Source organism: Saccopteryx leptura, chromosome 1 (assembly GCF_036850995.1).
Source record: "Saccopteryx leptura isolate mSacLep1 chromosome 1, mSacLep1_pri_phased_curated, whole genome shotgun sequence".
Taxonomy (NCBI): domain Eukaryota; kingdom Metazoa; phylum Chordata; class Mammalia; order Chiroptera; family Emballonuridae; genus Saccopteryx; species Saccopteryx leptura.
Window position 1 is genome coordinate 59,387,981 of NC_089503.1, and position 18,137 is coordinate 59,406,117.

Below are 18,137 nucleotides of genomic sequence, written 5' to 3' on the forward strand. Positions count from 1 at the left end.
TTCATGTCTCTAGACCTATGTTGTCCAAGAGACATACTTTATAATGCAAGCCATATATGTAATTTAAAATTTCTTAGTAGGGACATTAAATAAGTAAGAAGAAACAGGTGAAATTAATTTTAATATTTTATTTAATTCATTGTACCCAAAATGTTATCATTTCAATAGCTAATCTATATAAAAATTACTGTAGAGATATTTCACATTGTTTTTATACTGTCTTTGAAATCCAGTGTATCTTTTATACTTATAGCACATCTCAGTTTAGACTAGCCACATTTCAAGTCCTTAGTAGCATAGGTTTAGTCATTTACATTCCTCAACTAGAATGTAAGCACTTTTAGAAGTAAAGATCATGGTTTATTTTTGCCTGGCATATATTTTATGCTTAAGGAATATTTCTTTTAATGAACAAGTAACAGCAACATCTTTCTAATGTAGCAGTTATAGTAGTAAATATATTCTAGTTGCCCTGAACCAAGGTCAGAACCACCAAAAATGGCTCATGTACCATGACTTGTCTGGCTGTGCTCTAAGCTAATACACTGTTATTTGGCAGCTAACACATTGGATACATGGAAGGAAAGAGATGTGTTACTAGGGTGAGAAAAGAGGTACCATTTTAATTGGCATGACACAGTCAGACAACTGTATTGAAACTTGCTAGGATCAGTGACTCTTCCTCATAAAAAATTCGGCAGGCCCTGGCCAGTTGGCTCAGTGGATAGAGCGTCAGCCCAGCATGCAGACATCTCGGATTTGATCCCTGGTCAGGGCACACATGAGAAGCGACCATCTGATTCTCTTCCCTCCCTCTTCCTTTCTCTGTCTTTTCCCCTTTCGCAGGCAGTGGCTTGATTGGTTCGAGCATCAGCCTATGGCACTGAATATAGCCTGGTTGGTCTGAGCATCGGCCCCAGTCAGGGGTTGCCAGGTGGATCCTGGTTGGGGCACATATGGGAGCCTGTCTCTCTATATCCCCTCCTCTCACTGAAAAAGAAAAAGAAATCTGGCAAAAGTAGTCTGTGGATAGGAAAAGCTTTATTCCAAGAATAGAACTTAATGGGTTACAAGATTTTGTAAAATTTATGAGAATTATGTATGTAGGCTAGAGGTGGCCTCACTATATTCTTTAAACTTTGAGCAGCTTCTTAGTAGTCTAGTGCAAAATCAGAGCTAACATTACCTATTTGAGCACTTAGAGTTTTTAGAGAAGAGGGGTCTAGGTAGGCTAGAACAAACTTTCTACAAAACAGTATTGCTTTTGACACTAAGAGAAGGAACCATGAAGTAGGTGTTAGAGGATGTGATTCCTAGCTCCAATTTTACCAGTACTAGTAATACATCCTCGAGGAAGCTACTTAAGTCCTTGAACAAGCCTTGTAAGGTTTCTTTGAAGATTATGTAAAATAATGGGTATAAAAACTTTGTGAATTATAAAACCTTGTACAAATATTATTATAATAAAATGTTGACATGTTTTGATATTAAATATTTTTATCCCATCGATTGGAACAATGAAATAACATAGAAAGTGCCTGGCATAGAGGAGGTGATTGGTAAATAGCTGCTGACAGTATTATACTTATTATCATTGTAGAGGTTATCTCAAGTTCTTTTACCAAGATATATTCTACAGATTAAAAATACCATGAGAAATTAATGAAATAGGGATTTTGTGATTAAATGAGTTTGAGAAATGTTACATATAATATCCTTTTCTTATGTCTCTCTTGGAAATTCATTCTACATATCAGTATATTACTAAAGCCTTTAGGATGTTCTTCTATATAAATCTATTTTATTTCATCTGTGTTTTCCAAATGTACTTGACCACTCAATTTTATTTTATCTAAAACAATTGAATCTGAAGTGTCTGCTGATTCTTACACTTTGTGAAACTCCTTTATTGATAGATCATTGTGTCTCATTGCTTATCTGGTTTACTTATGTAACCAAGGGACTTTCCTACCACCCAGTAACTTAATAGCTTGAACTTTGGCTGGTTTAACTTACTTGCCTTTTTTGTTATTATTCCTGACAGTTTATGTGACTGTGCTTTCAAAATAAAGATGGCTACATAAAAGTTAGTGGTCTTGCAATTGACTGGACTCTAGAGCTCCTGTTTCCTCATCATTGGAACATGCTTGTGAATCCAGAAGGCAGCTATGGTAAATGACAGGAATAAGTTCAAGTACCTAATAATCATGAGAGGACATAATGTTCCTCAGACTTTTCCCAGATAATAATTGGTAAACTAAGGCAGTAAAATAGAAGCAAAAAGGCCCTAGCATAGTAGGAGGACAAGTATACTGACAGCCAAAGGAAGAGATGAACAACTGTGATTGATATGTATGGTGCTAGATCATGAGACCCTTGAGAGCAGGGACTGTGCCTTATTCAGCCTTATATGTCTAGCACATGAGGCTGGCATGGAGTTGATGGTCAGTAGTTCTTCCTTGAATAAATTAATACCAACTCTAAGCAATTAATAAAAAGTTAATTTTGTTCATTGTATTCTGTTTAAAAGCAGACAAATATGTAATTTTTCTAAAGACTTTATCAAATGACAGTAAGTCATTTACATACGGCTAATACATAAAGAAGTGTATGACATGATTAGAAAAACCCCAAAGTCCAGGAGACATGAGACCAGAGGACATGAAGAGATAGGTCATGGAAAATAGTGTTCATCCTCACTAGTAATCAGATATGATTCATAGGAAGTATCATTTTTTTTAACATATCAGTATTTTTCAAAACTAATCCTCAGTGTTGGCAAAGGTACTGAAAAAAAATACTTTCAAACATTGCTGGTAGCATGGTAAATATAGCTCTTTTGGAAGGTAATTTACACTGTGATTGAATCATCAGATGTTTATACCATTTGACACAAATTATACTTCTAAGAATCTGTTCTAAGGAGAAATAGAAAATATGGGGAAAGCTATTTGTCTAAAATGAACAATCTGGCCCTGGCCGGTTGGCTCAGTGGTAGAGCGTCGGCCTGGTGTGCAGGAGTCTTGGGTTCGATTCCCGGCAAGGGCACACAGAAGAAGCGCCCATCTGCTTCTCCACCCCTCCCCCTCTCCTTCCTCTCTGTCTCTCTCTTCCCCTCCCGCTGCCAAGGCTCCATTGGAGCAAAGTTGGCCCGGGCGCTGAGGATGGCTCTGTGGCCTCTGCCTCGGGCGCTGGAGTAGCTCTGGTTGCAGCAGAGCGATGCCCCGGATGGGCAGAGCATCGCCTCCTGGTGGGCGTGCCGGGTGGATCCTGGTCAGGCACATGCGGGAGTCTGTCTGACTGCCTCCCCGATTCCAACTTCAGAAAAATACAAAAAAATAAAAAAATAAATAAAATAAAATGAACAATCCCAATATCCAACAATAAGTAAATGGTTAAATAAACGATGTACCTATAAGACAAACTATTATACAACCTTTTAAAACAATTCTGGATACTATGGAGAAAGCTTTTTTTCTGTTTTTCTTTTTTTTTTTTTTTTTACAGGGACAGAGAGAGAGTCAGATAGAGGGATAGATAGGGACAGACAGACAGGAACGGAGAGAGATGAGAAGCATCAATCATCAGTTTTTCGTTGCCACACCATAGTTGTTCGTTGATTGCTTTCTCATATGTGCCTTGACCGCGGGCCTTCAGGAGACTGAGTAACCCCTTGCTCAAGCCAGTGACCTTGGGTCCATGCTAGTGAGCTTTTCTTTTTTGCTCAAGCCAGATGAGCCCACGCTCAAGCTGGCAACCCCGTAGTCTCGAACCTGGGTCCTCTGCATCCCAGTCCGATGCTCTATCCACTGCGCCACCGCCTGGTCAGGCTGTTTTTCAGTTTTTTAGATTTTCTTTTAGTTGTATGTTTCTTTTATTACTTTCATAATTAAAATTTTTTTTTTCTTTAATGGGCACTGTTTTCAAAGGAAGGAGTTTATATTAATTTCACAGTTTTTATTCAGAGGGTGTATTTAGTTCTGTATCCCACAAGTTAAAAGGTGATTGGCAAACTGAAACTTGTTTAGAGAAGGGCAACCAGGGTTAGAGTACTTGAAACCATAGCATTCAAGAAACAAACTGAAAATGTTTGGCCTGAGAAAAGCAAAGACGTGGGAGGCATAGTATTTGCTTTCAATTATATTAATTTTAAAAAAATTAGCCACATTTTTTAGTATGTGCCAGGTACTGTGCTAAGTGCTTACCTACATGATTTCCTTTTTGCATTTTTATGAGGTTAGACAGATGAGACCATTAAAAGTTAGAGAAATAACAGCCAGTTACTGCACCAAAACTCAAACCTACCTACCTCCACCTCCAGTGTCATGTTTCTTTGAAGACCAGTTCTAGCTTAAGAGTAGAGACTCAGGGCACAAGCCATAGGGACACATTGTGGACACACATAAGGCAGAACTTCTAAAGATGGGGGAGATTTTAAAGCAGACAAGGCCCTCTACAGAGGAAAAATGAGCACATCTTGATAATGTATTAGCATAGTGCATACTGTAGGATTTAATTGTGACTATATCCTGAAGTTCCTTCTTACATGATTCCATAAAATCTCTGGACCTGAGTAGAACCCTATTTGCATTAGTGTTTTGTGGGTTTGGGGGAAGGGACCCCAGAGATTCACCTGAACAAGCTCTATTAATTATCAAGAGAAAGCATTTCTACTTTGGCTTTAGTAACAGGAAAAAAACAGTAATGGAAATGACACATATATACAAATAATACAATAAATATATTAAGAAGCTTTCATATCAAATAGACTTTGAATCTCAAAACAACTTAATCTGCCAAGCTTTAGTTTCTTAATCTGTAAAATGGGTTTAATGCCATCTAGTTAAAGTATGTGTGTGTGAGTGCATGCATGTGTGATCCATTTTGATTAAAAGGTGATAACCAAGAGGGAAATTTTGGTGTTTTTTAAAGGATGAGTTTTAGGTTTCTAGAAAATTAATTTTCAGAATTCTTTATTGTTTGGCTATATTCAGTAAATTAATTAATACTGTAGTTGTTGCTATAATGATCAAGTTCATGATATATAGAGGATAATACAATACATAGGGCTTCTATAAGGTTCTCTATCAGCAGTACTGGGTGTGACAGACTGGCCTAATTGCTGTGGAAAAATCCAAAACTAAGCAGAAATTAAAGTTAGACTGAGAGAGGGGAGGAGCAGTGGGAGCTCATTAGCATTTGCAGCCTAAGCAGGCTAGATTTTGCCAGCCCTTCCAGTTGTTTTCAGCTTTGGTACTTCAGAGGGACCTGGGAGCAAACAAGTGTGAATTTATTGAAGCCAAGAATTGAATCTGAAGTGTCTGCTGATTCCTGTTGCTTCTTCCAGTTAATTCGTATTAGCAAATATGTACTTGCTGAGTATATTCTATGTTTCAGGTATTGTGCGGGGTTACTAAAGATAGGCAAATGAGAGTTGACTCTTTAACAAGATTAGCCAATCAGCAAATACTTGTTAAACTCTTGCTTTGTATCCAGCATTATGCTCGGTTCTGTGGATACAGTGGAGAATTAAACATATGCGAACCTCTTGTTTGTATGATGATTTAAATCTAATGGGGGAGATAGGAGTAATGGAAATGACACATGTATACAAATAATACAATAAATATATTAAGAAGCTTTCATATCAAATAGACTGTTTGAATATGAAAAAGCAACTTAATCTGCCAAGCTTTAGTTTCTTAATCTGTAAAATGGGTTTAATGCCATCTAGTTAATAGGGTGGTTGTGAGAATAAACAGATGTTCAGTTCTGGATAAAGTACTTTACTCTAGCACTCAGTTTTCATTTACATCATCTAATGTAGAAGGAACAAAAATGACAGGATATATAACATAAAAATGAGTCTATCTTACTATTAATGAAGAAAATATAAAGTAAAATAAAAGAATACCACTTTTCACTGTTCAAATTAGCCCAAATTATAAGATTTGAGGATATCATGTGTCTGGGAGGATACCTGTTTCTCCACACCTTCACCAACACTTGATTTACCTCCCAGAACCTGTTTTGTCAGCTACAAAAATTGGGCTAATATTTTCCCAGCCTACTTCTCAGGGAGATAATATGGTGAGATAACAAAGTGATACAAAAAATGTTATTACCATCCAGATTTTAACTTCTATTCTTGTCTTAGGCTCTAGTCGAGGACTAGGCTGAATTATTAGAATCACCTAGAGAACTCTAAAATGTATAGATACCCTGGCTCCTCCCCAGATGTGTTAAATCAGAATTTCTGATGGGTTAGCCTGGGCAGTAGTATTTCTTTCTTTTTTGTTTTTTTAGCGAGAGAGAGACAAACGGGAGGAAAGATAAGAAGCAGCGTTTTAGTTGTTCATCGATTGCTTTCTCCTATGTGCCTTGACCCAGCAGCTCCAGTCGAGCTAGTGAACCCTTGCTCAAGCCAGCGACCTTGGGTTCAAGCCAGTAACCATGGGATCATGTCTATGATCCCACACTCAAGCCAGCAACCCCATGCTCACACTGGTGAAACCACACTTAGGCTGGTGACCTCAGGGTTTCAAACCTAGGTCCTCAGCATCTCAGGTTGATGCTCTATCCACTGCACCACCACTTAGTCAGGCAGGGCAATAGTATTCCTTAAAGCTGTTTATGTGATTGTAATGCAGTCCGGTTGAGAATCACCTGGAGCCAGGCTACTTGGATTTTAATCTTGGCATCACCATTTATTAGCACTTTCAGGGGTCCCCAAACTTTTTACACAGGGGGCCAGTTCACTGTCCCTCAGACTGTTGGAGGGCCGGACTATAAAAAAAACTATGAACAAATCCCTATGCACCCTGACATATCTTATTTTAAAGTAAAAAAAACAAAACCGGAACAAATACAATATTTAAAATAAAGAACAAGTAAATTTAAATCAACAAACTGACCAGTATTTCAATGGGAACTATGGGCCTGCTTTTGGCTAATGAGATGGTCAATGTGCTCCTCTCATTGACTACCAATGAAAGAGTTGCCCCTTCCGGAAGTGCAGTGGGGGCTGGATAAATGGCCTCAGGGGGCCGCATGCGGCCCGCGGGCCGTAGTTTGGGGACCCCTGTACTAGCTGTTTGACCCTGAGCAGGTTATTTAATCTCTCTGTAAAATGTTCTCGCCTATAACATGAAACTTATGTCTGAATAAAAATTATAAGGAGAAAGTTAGATAATTCATTTGAAGCACTTAGATTGGTGCTAAAGCTAAAGTCATCCCAATTGCTGATTTCAAATTTTATTACAAAGCTATAGTAATCAAAACAAAATGTACTGGCATAAAAGTAGACAAATATACTAAAGAAACAGAATCAAGACCTCTACACTAAAGAAACAGAATCAAGACCTCACAACTAAACCCATGCATGTACGATCAACTAATGTTTAACAAGGGAGCCAAAAAGACTCATTGAGGAAAATGATAATCTTTTCAATAAATGGTGCTGGGAAAACTGGCTAACCACATGCAGAAGAATGAAATTGGACCCCTGTATTATATCACTTACAAATATTAACTTGAAATGTGTGAGAGATTTAAATTTAAGACCTAAACCTGTAAAACTACTGAAATGAAACGGAAGTAGACACTTGACATTGATCTTGGCAATGATTTTTGGATTTGACACCAAAACTGCAAGCAACAAAATAAACAAGTAGAAATACATCAAACTAAAAAGTTTCTGCACTGCAAACAAAAAACAAAACAGCAAAATGAAAATGCAACCTACAGAATGGGAGAAAATATTTGAAAACTATCTATCTGATAAGGACTTAATATCCAAAATATATAAGGAACTCATACAACTCAGCAAAAATTAAATCTGATTAAAAATGCAGCCTGACCAGGTGGTGGCGCAGTGGATGGAGTATTGGACTGGGATGCAGAGGTCCCAGGTTCGAAGCCCAGGTCACTGGCTTTATTATGGGCTCATCCGGCTTGAGCATGAGCTCACCAGCTTGAGCACAGGATCGCTAGTTTGAGTGTGGGATCATAGACATGACTCCATGGTTGCTGGCTTGAGCAAGGGGTCACTCACTCTGCTGCAGCCCCCCAGTCAAGGCACACATGAGAAGCAATCAGCCACAGCAAAGAATTGATGCTTCTCATCTCTCTCCCTATCTGTCTGTCTCTGTCAGTCCCTCTCTCTGTCTCTCTCTCTCTCTCTCTGTCACACAAAAAAATGCACAAAAGACTTGAATAGACATTTTTCTAAAGAAGACATACAAATGGCCAAAAAGCACAAGGAAAGATTCTTGACATCACTAATCATCAGGAAAATGCAAATCAAAACCACAAAGATATTTATTACCTCACAACTGTTAAAATGGCTATTATCAAAAAGATAAGCAACAAGTATTGGTGAGGCTATATGAAATAAAAGGAAAGAAACCCTTAGGAATGTTAACTGGTTACAGCTACTGTGGAAAACAGTATGGAGCATCCTCAAAAAGTTAAAAATAGAACTATCATATGATCCAGCCATCCCACTTCTAGGTAATACTTGAAGGAAATGAAAACGCTATCTTGAAGAGAAATCTTTACCCCCAAGTTTATAGCAGTGTTATTCACAATAACCAGGACCTGGAAATAACCTGAACATCCATCACTGGATAAAGATAATATATCACACACACACACACACACACACACACACACACACACACACACACACACGGATATTATTCACCCATTAAAAAGGAAACCCTTTTGCAACAACATGGAGGATCTTGATGTCATTGTGCTAGGGTGAAATAAGTCAGAGAAAAACATAGTATGCGATCTCATATATGCAGAATCTTAAAAGGCTGAATTCATAGAAAGAGGTTAGGGCTGGGAGGTGGCGGATACAAACCTTTGGTCAAAGGATACAAACTCCTTGAAAGCTGTTAAAAAAGTATATCTTAAATGTTATGGAGGTGCTAACTAACCTTATTGTAGTAATCATTTTGCAGTATTCACATGTATCAAATTATCACATTGTACACCCTAAACTTATGTATATGTCAATAATTTCTCAATAAAGGTGGGAGAAAATGATTACAGAAAATACTCAAAGAGATGACAAGGGCTACATTTGGATGACAAGTCAAAGAGTTGTTTTTCCCCCCTTTTTAAAATTAATTTTCTATATTTCAACATTTTTATAATGAGAATATATTCAAGATATATTTAATGAGGGGACAGTATGATTTAAGTAATATGACTTGTGTTATACTTTGGATATTACATTGGTAACTTACCTTGATTCTGGTTCTGTATTTACTAACTTGTTATATGACCCTGAGCAAATAATTTCCTTTCTCTTGGCCTCAGTTTCATCATTCATAAAATGTGAGGGTTAGCCTACACAGGTTTTCTGCTTTATTCTTAAAAGTTAAAAAATGTTAACATTTACTAACACCAGCTGTGATGCATTATTGGTGAAGACTTTAGTCCATTTGAGGAAGAAGATCCTCGATTCTTTCAAGTTTGTTTATTTTATTTTTCCTCTAGGTAAGAGGAGGGGAGATAGGCAGAATTCCACATGCACCCCAAACAGAATCTACCTGGCAACCCTATCTAGGGCTGATGCTTGAGTACCGAGCTATTTTTAGTGCCTGCTCCAACAGAGCTATCCTCAGCTCCTGGGGCCACACTTCAACCAATCAAGCCACTGGTTGTGGGAGGGGAGGAAAGAGAGAAGGGGAAGAGAAAAGGGGAAGAAACAGATGGTCACTTCTCCTATGTGCCCTGATTGGGAATTGACCCCAGGATGTCCATACACTGGGCCGATGCTCTATCCACTGTGCCGCTAGCCAGGACCAATTATTTCAGGTTTGTATAAACCTCTAAAATTGTAACTCCCCATGATGATTTTTTTTTTTTAGTATATGTTTATTTACCGGTAACTGCAGTACAAGCTTGTGTGTTATCCTGCATCTATTTTAAATTACTCTTAGATAGGTTTACGGACTTATACTGCTTTCAGGGTTATTTCATGACCTGAATGTTATATTTGTGTGACATCCAGAGTCAAGATATTAACTGACTCATGGTCTTTATCTAGGGAGTTTTTCTTCCAGAGTAAGGGAAAGACAACTAAGGAATATAGATAAAAATCATAGTTAATACCAGAACACAAATCATTGTTTAGCGAAGCTCACTGTGTGTTTCATGAAAAGTTAGGAAGAATTAAGATTTATAAAGGGATTTAGCTGGAGTAAGCCATATTTTGAAGTTGGGATAGAACCATTATATACACCAAAAAAGCAGAAGATATTATTTTTAAAATTTTGCTTAAAATTGGAAAGTCGTCTTTTGATTGTCTTCAGATCCTTGTATTCTAATGGCAGTTTATCCAACAAGATTATCGATAATGGGGAAAGATTTGCTAACCCAGATGTATCTTACTACTTTTCCTTTTCCTTCTAGGCAGCAATCATTAGTAGGGTTCAATGTAGGATTGTGGCTTTGGATCTGCGAGGTCATGGTGAGTGATGTCCTTAATTAGTTCTGACTGAGTGACATATTTGCTAAGCCCTGAAAATAGTGTTAAATAATCTGGTCTGTTTCATTTTGGCATTTTAAGGGAAATTCTAGCTTGTAATTTTTATAAATATTTTATAAATACACACACATGTATTGTATATTTGTTGTTTAACTAAGAAAATGTCCTTTAATGTAGTCAATTTTGATGTTGGTAATATATAAGGAATATGAAGAAATTTTTTTTAGGTCATTGTAATTATCCTCCTTAGGGTGTCCAATTGTAAAAGATGTGTCTGTAACATAAAATTCTTGCTAAGTTTACCATACATAAGTATAAAGTTCCCATTTCATTGTCCAAAAGTGAGATTTTTGAAAGAGAATACTCTTGCATTTATAATTCCAATCCTTGGGAATTTTATTTTTAAAATATTTCCTTTTTAGGTGAAACAAAAGTCAAGAATTCTGAAGACCTGTCTGCAGAAACAATGGCAAAGTAAGGAATCTAATATTGTTTATATATAACCTGGCTTTCATTACTATTATAGAGAGTAGTATACCTTTATCACTCTCCTCTTGAGATTGTTGGACAGAGATTAGTGCATACTCCACTCTTTTTTACTTCTATATCTGGTATCTCCTTGCTGTTTAATCTTGAAAGAAACATTCATCTTTCTTGGTAATCAATGTAATGGTCATACATAAAACACTTCATTCTTCAAGGTACAGTTTAGTTTGTGTTAGCTTTTGCAAAGTTTTTTTGGTTTTTTTTTATTGATGAATAGAATCTATATATTAATTGGGGACCCATGCTTGGAAAAGTAGTTGTATACAAGAGGCCCTGTGAAATGTTCTCAAGGTATCCTGCCCACATTCTTTGTCCAACTTTGTAGTAAGAAAGGTACAGAATATTAAAGAAGAAGATATGTATCCCCTAGGCCTGAAAGTAAAAGATAAATGTAGCATTTTCAGTGGCTCTCAAACCTGGTCACTCGCCTGACCTGTGGTGGCGCAGTGGATAAAGCGTCGACCTGGAAATGCTGAGGTTGCCGGTTCGAAACCCTGGGCTTGCCTGGTCAAGGCACATATGGGAGTTGATGCTTCCAGCTCCTCCCCCCTGTCTCTCTCTCTCCTCTCTAAAATGAATAAATAAAATTAAATTAAAAAAAAAAAAAAACCTGGTCACTCATCAGGATCACCTGAAAAGTGATTAAATTACAACTGATTTGGCCCTACCCAGCACCTTCTGAATTAGTGCTCCTACCGGTGGGATCTGCGCATTTAAATTTTGATAAAGCTCTGTAAAGGAATCTGATCTAGGCAGTCCTGTAACTGGTTTTTGGGAACGATTATCCTATATTGTAAGCAGGATTCTTCTCACTACCCTGCTTTCATACATACTCTCTCATGTACATAATACATACCTTCTCAAGTAGTTGGCCATCTTTGGCCAAAAATAACTTGTCACTTCTTACTTTAGCTGCTTTAATCCAAGAATAAACTGTTTTTCCTTAAACCCCAAACTCATGTGGCCATAATTTTATTGTTATTGCAGGTGCTATTTGTGTCCTTTCTATTTGCCAGGTGTTGTTAAAACTAAAATAAGTATTTATTAAGAATAAATGATTTAGTTATTTAAGTTACTTAAATTTATTTACATTATTAACTTGGTAGAGTAGATACTATAACTTTTTTACCAGTGAGAAAACTAGTTCAGATAGGATGAATGACTGGATGAGATTACACAGGTAATAGACCAAAATTGTGATCATTCAACTACAGTGCTTGGCAGAGAGAGAAAGAGAAAAGGAAACTATGTATAAAAACTATTCCACTCAGTTAATATATGCCTGAGAAACCAGAGAAAGAGAACCAAGAATCTGTTCCCTCAGTTGTTCCTAATGCCTTTATAATATGGGAAAAATAAAGCCTGAAATAATCAAGAATGTTAGTGATACCTATGGAAAGACTTGTGAATGATTTTGAAGGCTTTAAAGGATTTCTTGACTGTTGACAAAAAAGTGAAATATATCATTTAAGTGGCTAGGCAACTAGACAAAGGGTGATGATGGCTTGGCTGGCAATCTGGAAGAAATGGAGTTAACTTGATTGTGGAAATCATTTCACAATTTATTCATGTGTCAAATTGTTATGTATACATTAAAGATATTATAATTTTATCAATTATACCTCAGTAAAGCTGGGATAAAATCCTACAGGAAAGAAAGAACATACTAATAGCAGGTGTAAGAAGCAGCCACTATTCTCTCAGGCTAAAATAAAACACTTATGCCTAGAGGTTGAGATGTAGACCTTTTTGGAGAGCTCACTGCTGTGGCTCTGAATGAAGGCAGAGAAATCACTTTGATGCCACATTGGTAGAACTTTCCATAATTCTCTTTTGTGCACAGGGCCGCGTCATTCATTCACAGGGACCAGATTCATTCTGCAGCAAAAATATTGGGGGTGGTTCCAGAGATCTGCTGTACAACACGGTGCCTATAGTTTTCAGTAAGATATTGTGTGCTTAAAAGTTAAAACCTACCGTAAAAACTCAAAAACATTGGTGCACAAAAACACATACACTGCCATGTTCATCACAGCATTATCCACAGTGGCCAAGACATGGAAACAACCAAAGTGTCCCTTGATAGAGGACTGGATAAAGAAGATGTGATACATATATATAATGGAATACTACTCAGCCATAAGAAATGATGATATATTGCCATTTGTGACAACATGGATGGACTTTGAGACCATTATGCTAAGTGAAATAAGTAAATCAGAAAAAGTCAAAAACTATATGATTTCACACATAGGTGGTATATAAAAATGAAACTCATGGATATAGACAACAGTGAAGTGGTTACCAGGGGGTGGGGAGTTGAAGGAGGGAGAGTAAAGAGGGACAATTGTATGGTGACAGAAAATGATTTGACTTTGGGTAATGGGCACACAACACAATCAACAGTTCAAATGCTATAGAGATGTTTGCCTGAAACCTATGTATTCTTTTTTTTTTTTTTGTATTTTTCTGAAGTTGGAAACGGGGAGGCAGTCAGACTCCCGCATGCGCCCGACTGGGATCCACCCGGCATGCCCACCAGGGGGCGATGCTCTGCCCATCCGGGGCGTTGCTCTGTTGCAACCAGAGCCATTCTAGCGCCTGAGGCAGAGGCCATGGAGCCATCCTCAGCACTCGGGCCAACTTTGCTCCAATGGAGCCTTGGCTACGGGAGGGAAAGAGAGAGACAGAGAGGAAAGAGAGGGGGAGGGGTGGAGAAGCAGATGGGCGCTTCTCCTGTGTGCCCTGGTGGGAATCGAACCTGGGACTCCCGCATGCCAGGCTGACGCTCTACCACTGAGCCAACCAGCTAGGGCCAAACCTATGTATTCTTATTGACCAGTGTCACCTCGTTAAATTTAATTTCTAAATAAATAACAAAAAATTAAATTCAAGAGGGTAGATGTTATGTTAAGTGTTCTCACACAGACACAAGCACATACACACACAAAAGTGATATAAGGAAATTTTTGGAGGTAATGGATGTGATCAAGGTAATCCTTGATTGTGGTGATGTTAACACAAGTGCATATATAGCCTGACCAGGCTGTGGCACCATGGATAGAGCTTTGGACTGGGATACAGAGGACTCAGGTTCAAAACCCCAATATCACCAGCTTGAATGCAGGCTTATCCAGCTTGAGTGCAGGCTCACCAGCTTGAGTGCAGAGTCACTGGCTTGAGCATGGAATCATAGACATGTCCTTATGGTTGCTGACTTGAGCCCAAAGGTCACTGGCTTGAGCAAGGGGTCACTCGCTCTGCTGCAGCCCCCCCCCATATGTGCTTTCTCACATATGAGAAAGCAATCAACAACTAAGGTGCCGCAATGAAGGATTGATGCTTCTCATCTCTCTCCCTTCCTGTCTGTCCCTCTCTCTGTCTCTCACAAAAAAAGCAAGTGTTTGTGTGTGTGTGTGTATATATATATATATATTCAAACTTAACAAATTTTATACATTAATTATATACCACTTTTTTTATATATACCAATAATACTTCAATAAAGCTAGGAAGATAAACATTGGGGATGGAGTGCTGGAGAAGTTGGGCACTAGGGAAGCTGTGTGTGAGGCAGAGCCTGGGTGCTAGGGAAGCGCACATTACAAAATGTGGTAAAGACACGAATCAGGGGCAAACCCTTTCTTTCTGCAGTGTCTCTCTACTGGAATAGCTTAACATCTTGCCAGCTGGCAAAAGAAGACATTTAAAGGCCTTGCCCTTAGATCCAATTTTGCAGAATATGCAATGAAAGGTGAATTGGAGCTGAGAGACAATAAATTGGATTCTTGCTGAAATAGTCTGAGCAGTAGAACATTTATATGATTTCTGAATTCAAGCACTCTGGGAAAACAAAATGGCACAATGGGCATACTTAGTGGGCGATTAGTGGGTTCTCAGTAGTAATGACAGCATGGTTTTCACCTTGCATAACAACTTTAGACCTGTATCCTACATAGATGCAACTCCACTGAAAGTAGAAGAGCCAAGGTTTGAGCTCAGGTTGTTCTGATATTCTTTTTTCTGCTATGTCTGTGATATGCTATACTGCTTCTCAGGAAATGAACCTACTATTAATAAGTATGACGAAACCCCCTTAAAGAACAACTACTAAAATTGTGATACATCCAGTTACAGACTAGTTTTGGAGTCAGTCTCTTCTACTTCATCTTTATTTCTCTGTAATATCAGGACATATCTCAATTAAGCAATAATCTTATTGACTGAATTCTTTTGACTAACTTTAACAAGAATATATTTCTCCCGGTGATAAATGATCAGGTGATTGATGATAACCAACTTTTATCTGAACGAAATATACCTTTCCTAAGCTTAGATACAATATTAGGTTGGTTTGTTTCAGACCCTGTCCACCTTCATGCATGAAGCAGATATCATAGAACCCTCAACTTAGTATTTTAAGGAGACCTGGATTTAGATAATAATCTTCTATGGCACACTTTTTTTACTTATTATATCTGTTACTAACTCAAAATTTTAGCCTTAAGTTTAACTCCAAAATATTAAATTTTTATTTGTTTTCACTTATAAGAGTGGCCTTCTTATCTCCCATTCAGATTGTCTGCGGTTGCTGCAGCTACCATATTGACATCTGTGATTGTTTTATGAGGTTTTTAAAATAAATTCCTTCAGAAATGCTATTTACCTTTGCTATTCTGAATACCGAGACCATTTCTGAATGGCTATGTCCCTAAATCCACACCTGCTGTATTTGGCTACACTGTGTGACTGCTTGAGGTATGTAGTGACACTCAGCAAGACAGAACTGTCTTTTGAACTTAACTGACTCAGCCACTCCCCAAAGAAGAAATAGAGCCAGTGGTTTCAAGAAGCACACCATCATTACCTATTGCTATAGCAAAGAACACCTAAAGCAAATAAAAACTAAGGTTGCTACTTCAGTTCACATTTTCAAAGCTTTGAGGTTTGACTTTGTTAAATAGATATACTCATAATTAAAGGCTAGGACAGAAGCCAATAAAAATGATCTCTGAACATCTTTCTAGTTTCTTAGAACACTATACTTACATTTATGTTCATACTTCAAATAATTTTACATGACAAATATAAATAATAATTAACATTTGTATAGCACTTTATTCTTTTTATGTGTGGTGTGAGAGAAAGAGGGACAGATAGGGACAGACAGGAAAGCAGAGAGATGAGAAGCATCAATTCTTCATTGCGGCCCCTTAGTTGTTCATTGATTGCTTTCTCATATGTGCCTTGACCAGGGGGGTGGGGGCCTGCAGCAGAGCAAGTGACCCCTTGCTCAAGCCAGTGACCTTTGGGCTCAAGTCAGCAACCATGGGGATATGTTTATGATCCCATGCTCAAGCCAGTGACTCTGCATTCAAGCTGGCGACCTTGGGGTTTTGAACCTGGGTCCTCTGTGTCCCAGTCCAATGCTCTATCCACAGCGCCACAGCCTGGTCAGGCGCACTTTAATCTTTTTAAAGTATTTTCACATTCATTCTTAGTTAATTCTCACAGGAATTCAGAATAGTAAATGATATTCTTATCTTTATTTTATAGATGTTGAAACTGTGTGAGAAGTTAAATAATCCAAGTCCATATAGTAAAAAATAGACTTGGGTCTGTAATTCATTTATGACTTCAAACTTCACTACATTATAATGCTTAATAAAGAACCTAATGCATAGAGCAGTTAAATGATTTGTCCAGAATTTCAAGCTCACGTTTAAGCTAAAGATATATGTTTAGATAATTGTATTAAATGTGTGGAACAGTGAAAATGTGATGCAAATGAAAGTCAGAAAATTGGGGTTCTTAGTCCTCAATCTGCCATGTATCCAGAGTTAGATGTGTGGCTACGTGTGTAGATACTGGGGACACGTTAGGAGGCCCAGTAGACCTTTACAGTCCTAGGACTATTAGTTACAGACCAAAGGAGGGAGTGAGGAAAGAAAACTATTTTATAGTGTTGTCAGCATTCTCAGCTTTTTCTCCTTCTTTGCAGAGATGTTGGCAATGTGGTTGAAGCCATGTATGGGGACCTCCCTCCTCCGATTATGCTGATTGGACACAGCATGGGAGGTGCCATTGCAGTCCACACAGCATCATCCAACCTGGTGCCAAGCCTCTTGGGTCTGTGCATGATTGATGTTGTGGAAGGTAAGTTTTCTTATGATAACTGAATCAAAATCTTAGACTTGTAAGAGCCACCCATGGAGATTATTGTTATCGTGTTTTAAACTGTTATTGATTTCACTGATCTTGAAATATGTCCCTTTGTCTTTTCTGTTATTTTGTGGCAAAGGCATTCCAAGGTGTTTTTTTTATTTGGAATATAATGGACATCAAACTTTGAATTAGTATCAGGTGTACAATATAATGATTTGATAAAAGTACAAGGTAAGGTAAAAGTAGGTTTACAGTTGTTCATATGGAAAATAATCAAGTAATTAATAAGTAATAGTCAAGAATAAACTGTGTTTAGAATACTCACAACTGTAAACCTACGTCTGCCATACCTTGTGTATATTGCAAAATGGTCACCATAATATGTCTAGTTATATCCATCACCACACAGTTAAAAAATATTTTTTTCTTATCATGAGAACTTTAAGATCTATTATCTTATAACCTTCAAATATATAATACAGTATTAGTAACTATAGTCACCATACTGTATATCACATCCCCAGCACTAACTTTGTAATTAGAAGTTTGTATTTTTTGACACCTTCACCCTTTTAATCTACACCCCATATTACATAATCATTGTCCATGACATAAGAAACTCTTTATAAACATCTTTTATGGCTGCATAATATTTTAATTATGAGCATGTCCCATAATTTTATGTAACATTTAAAAAGAAGCTGCCATGTCTTCTATTACCCAGCCTTGTATTGCTTATACAAGGCAGCCCTTTTCCTTGTGGGGGTTCTGCACAAAGGAGTGAATACCAGGACACAAAAGTCACTGGAGGCCATCTTGGAACCTGACTGTCACATCAGTCTGAATTTTCTTAAACCACATCTTTTTTTCCTCCAAGCATCACTGAATTCTGATGTCAGTAAGGGCAGATGTATATAGTTGA

At 37.7% G+C, this 18,137-nt stretch overlaps 1 protein-coding gene across 1 annotated transcript in view; it reads left to right on the top strand.

Annotated features, from left to right (window-relative positions):
- Window positions 1–18,137, top strand: part of PPME1 (protein phosphatase methylesterase 1) — a 66,094-nt gene that overhangs the window by 24,557 nt on the left and 23,400 nt on the right. The window contains exons 4-6 of the mRNA XM_066368195.1: window positions 10,429–10,486; window positions 10,927–10,978; window positions 17,052–17,206. Coding sequence (XP_066224292.1) covers window positions 10,429–10,486; window positions 10,927–10,978; window positions 17,052–17,206 — 265 coding nt within the window. The remainder of the gene's footprint in view (window positions 1–10,428; window positions 10,487–10,926; window positions 10,979–17,051; window positions 17,207–18,137) is intronic.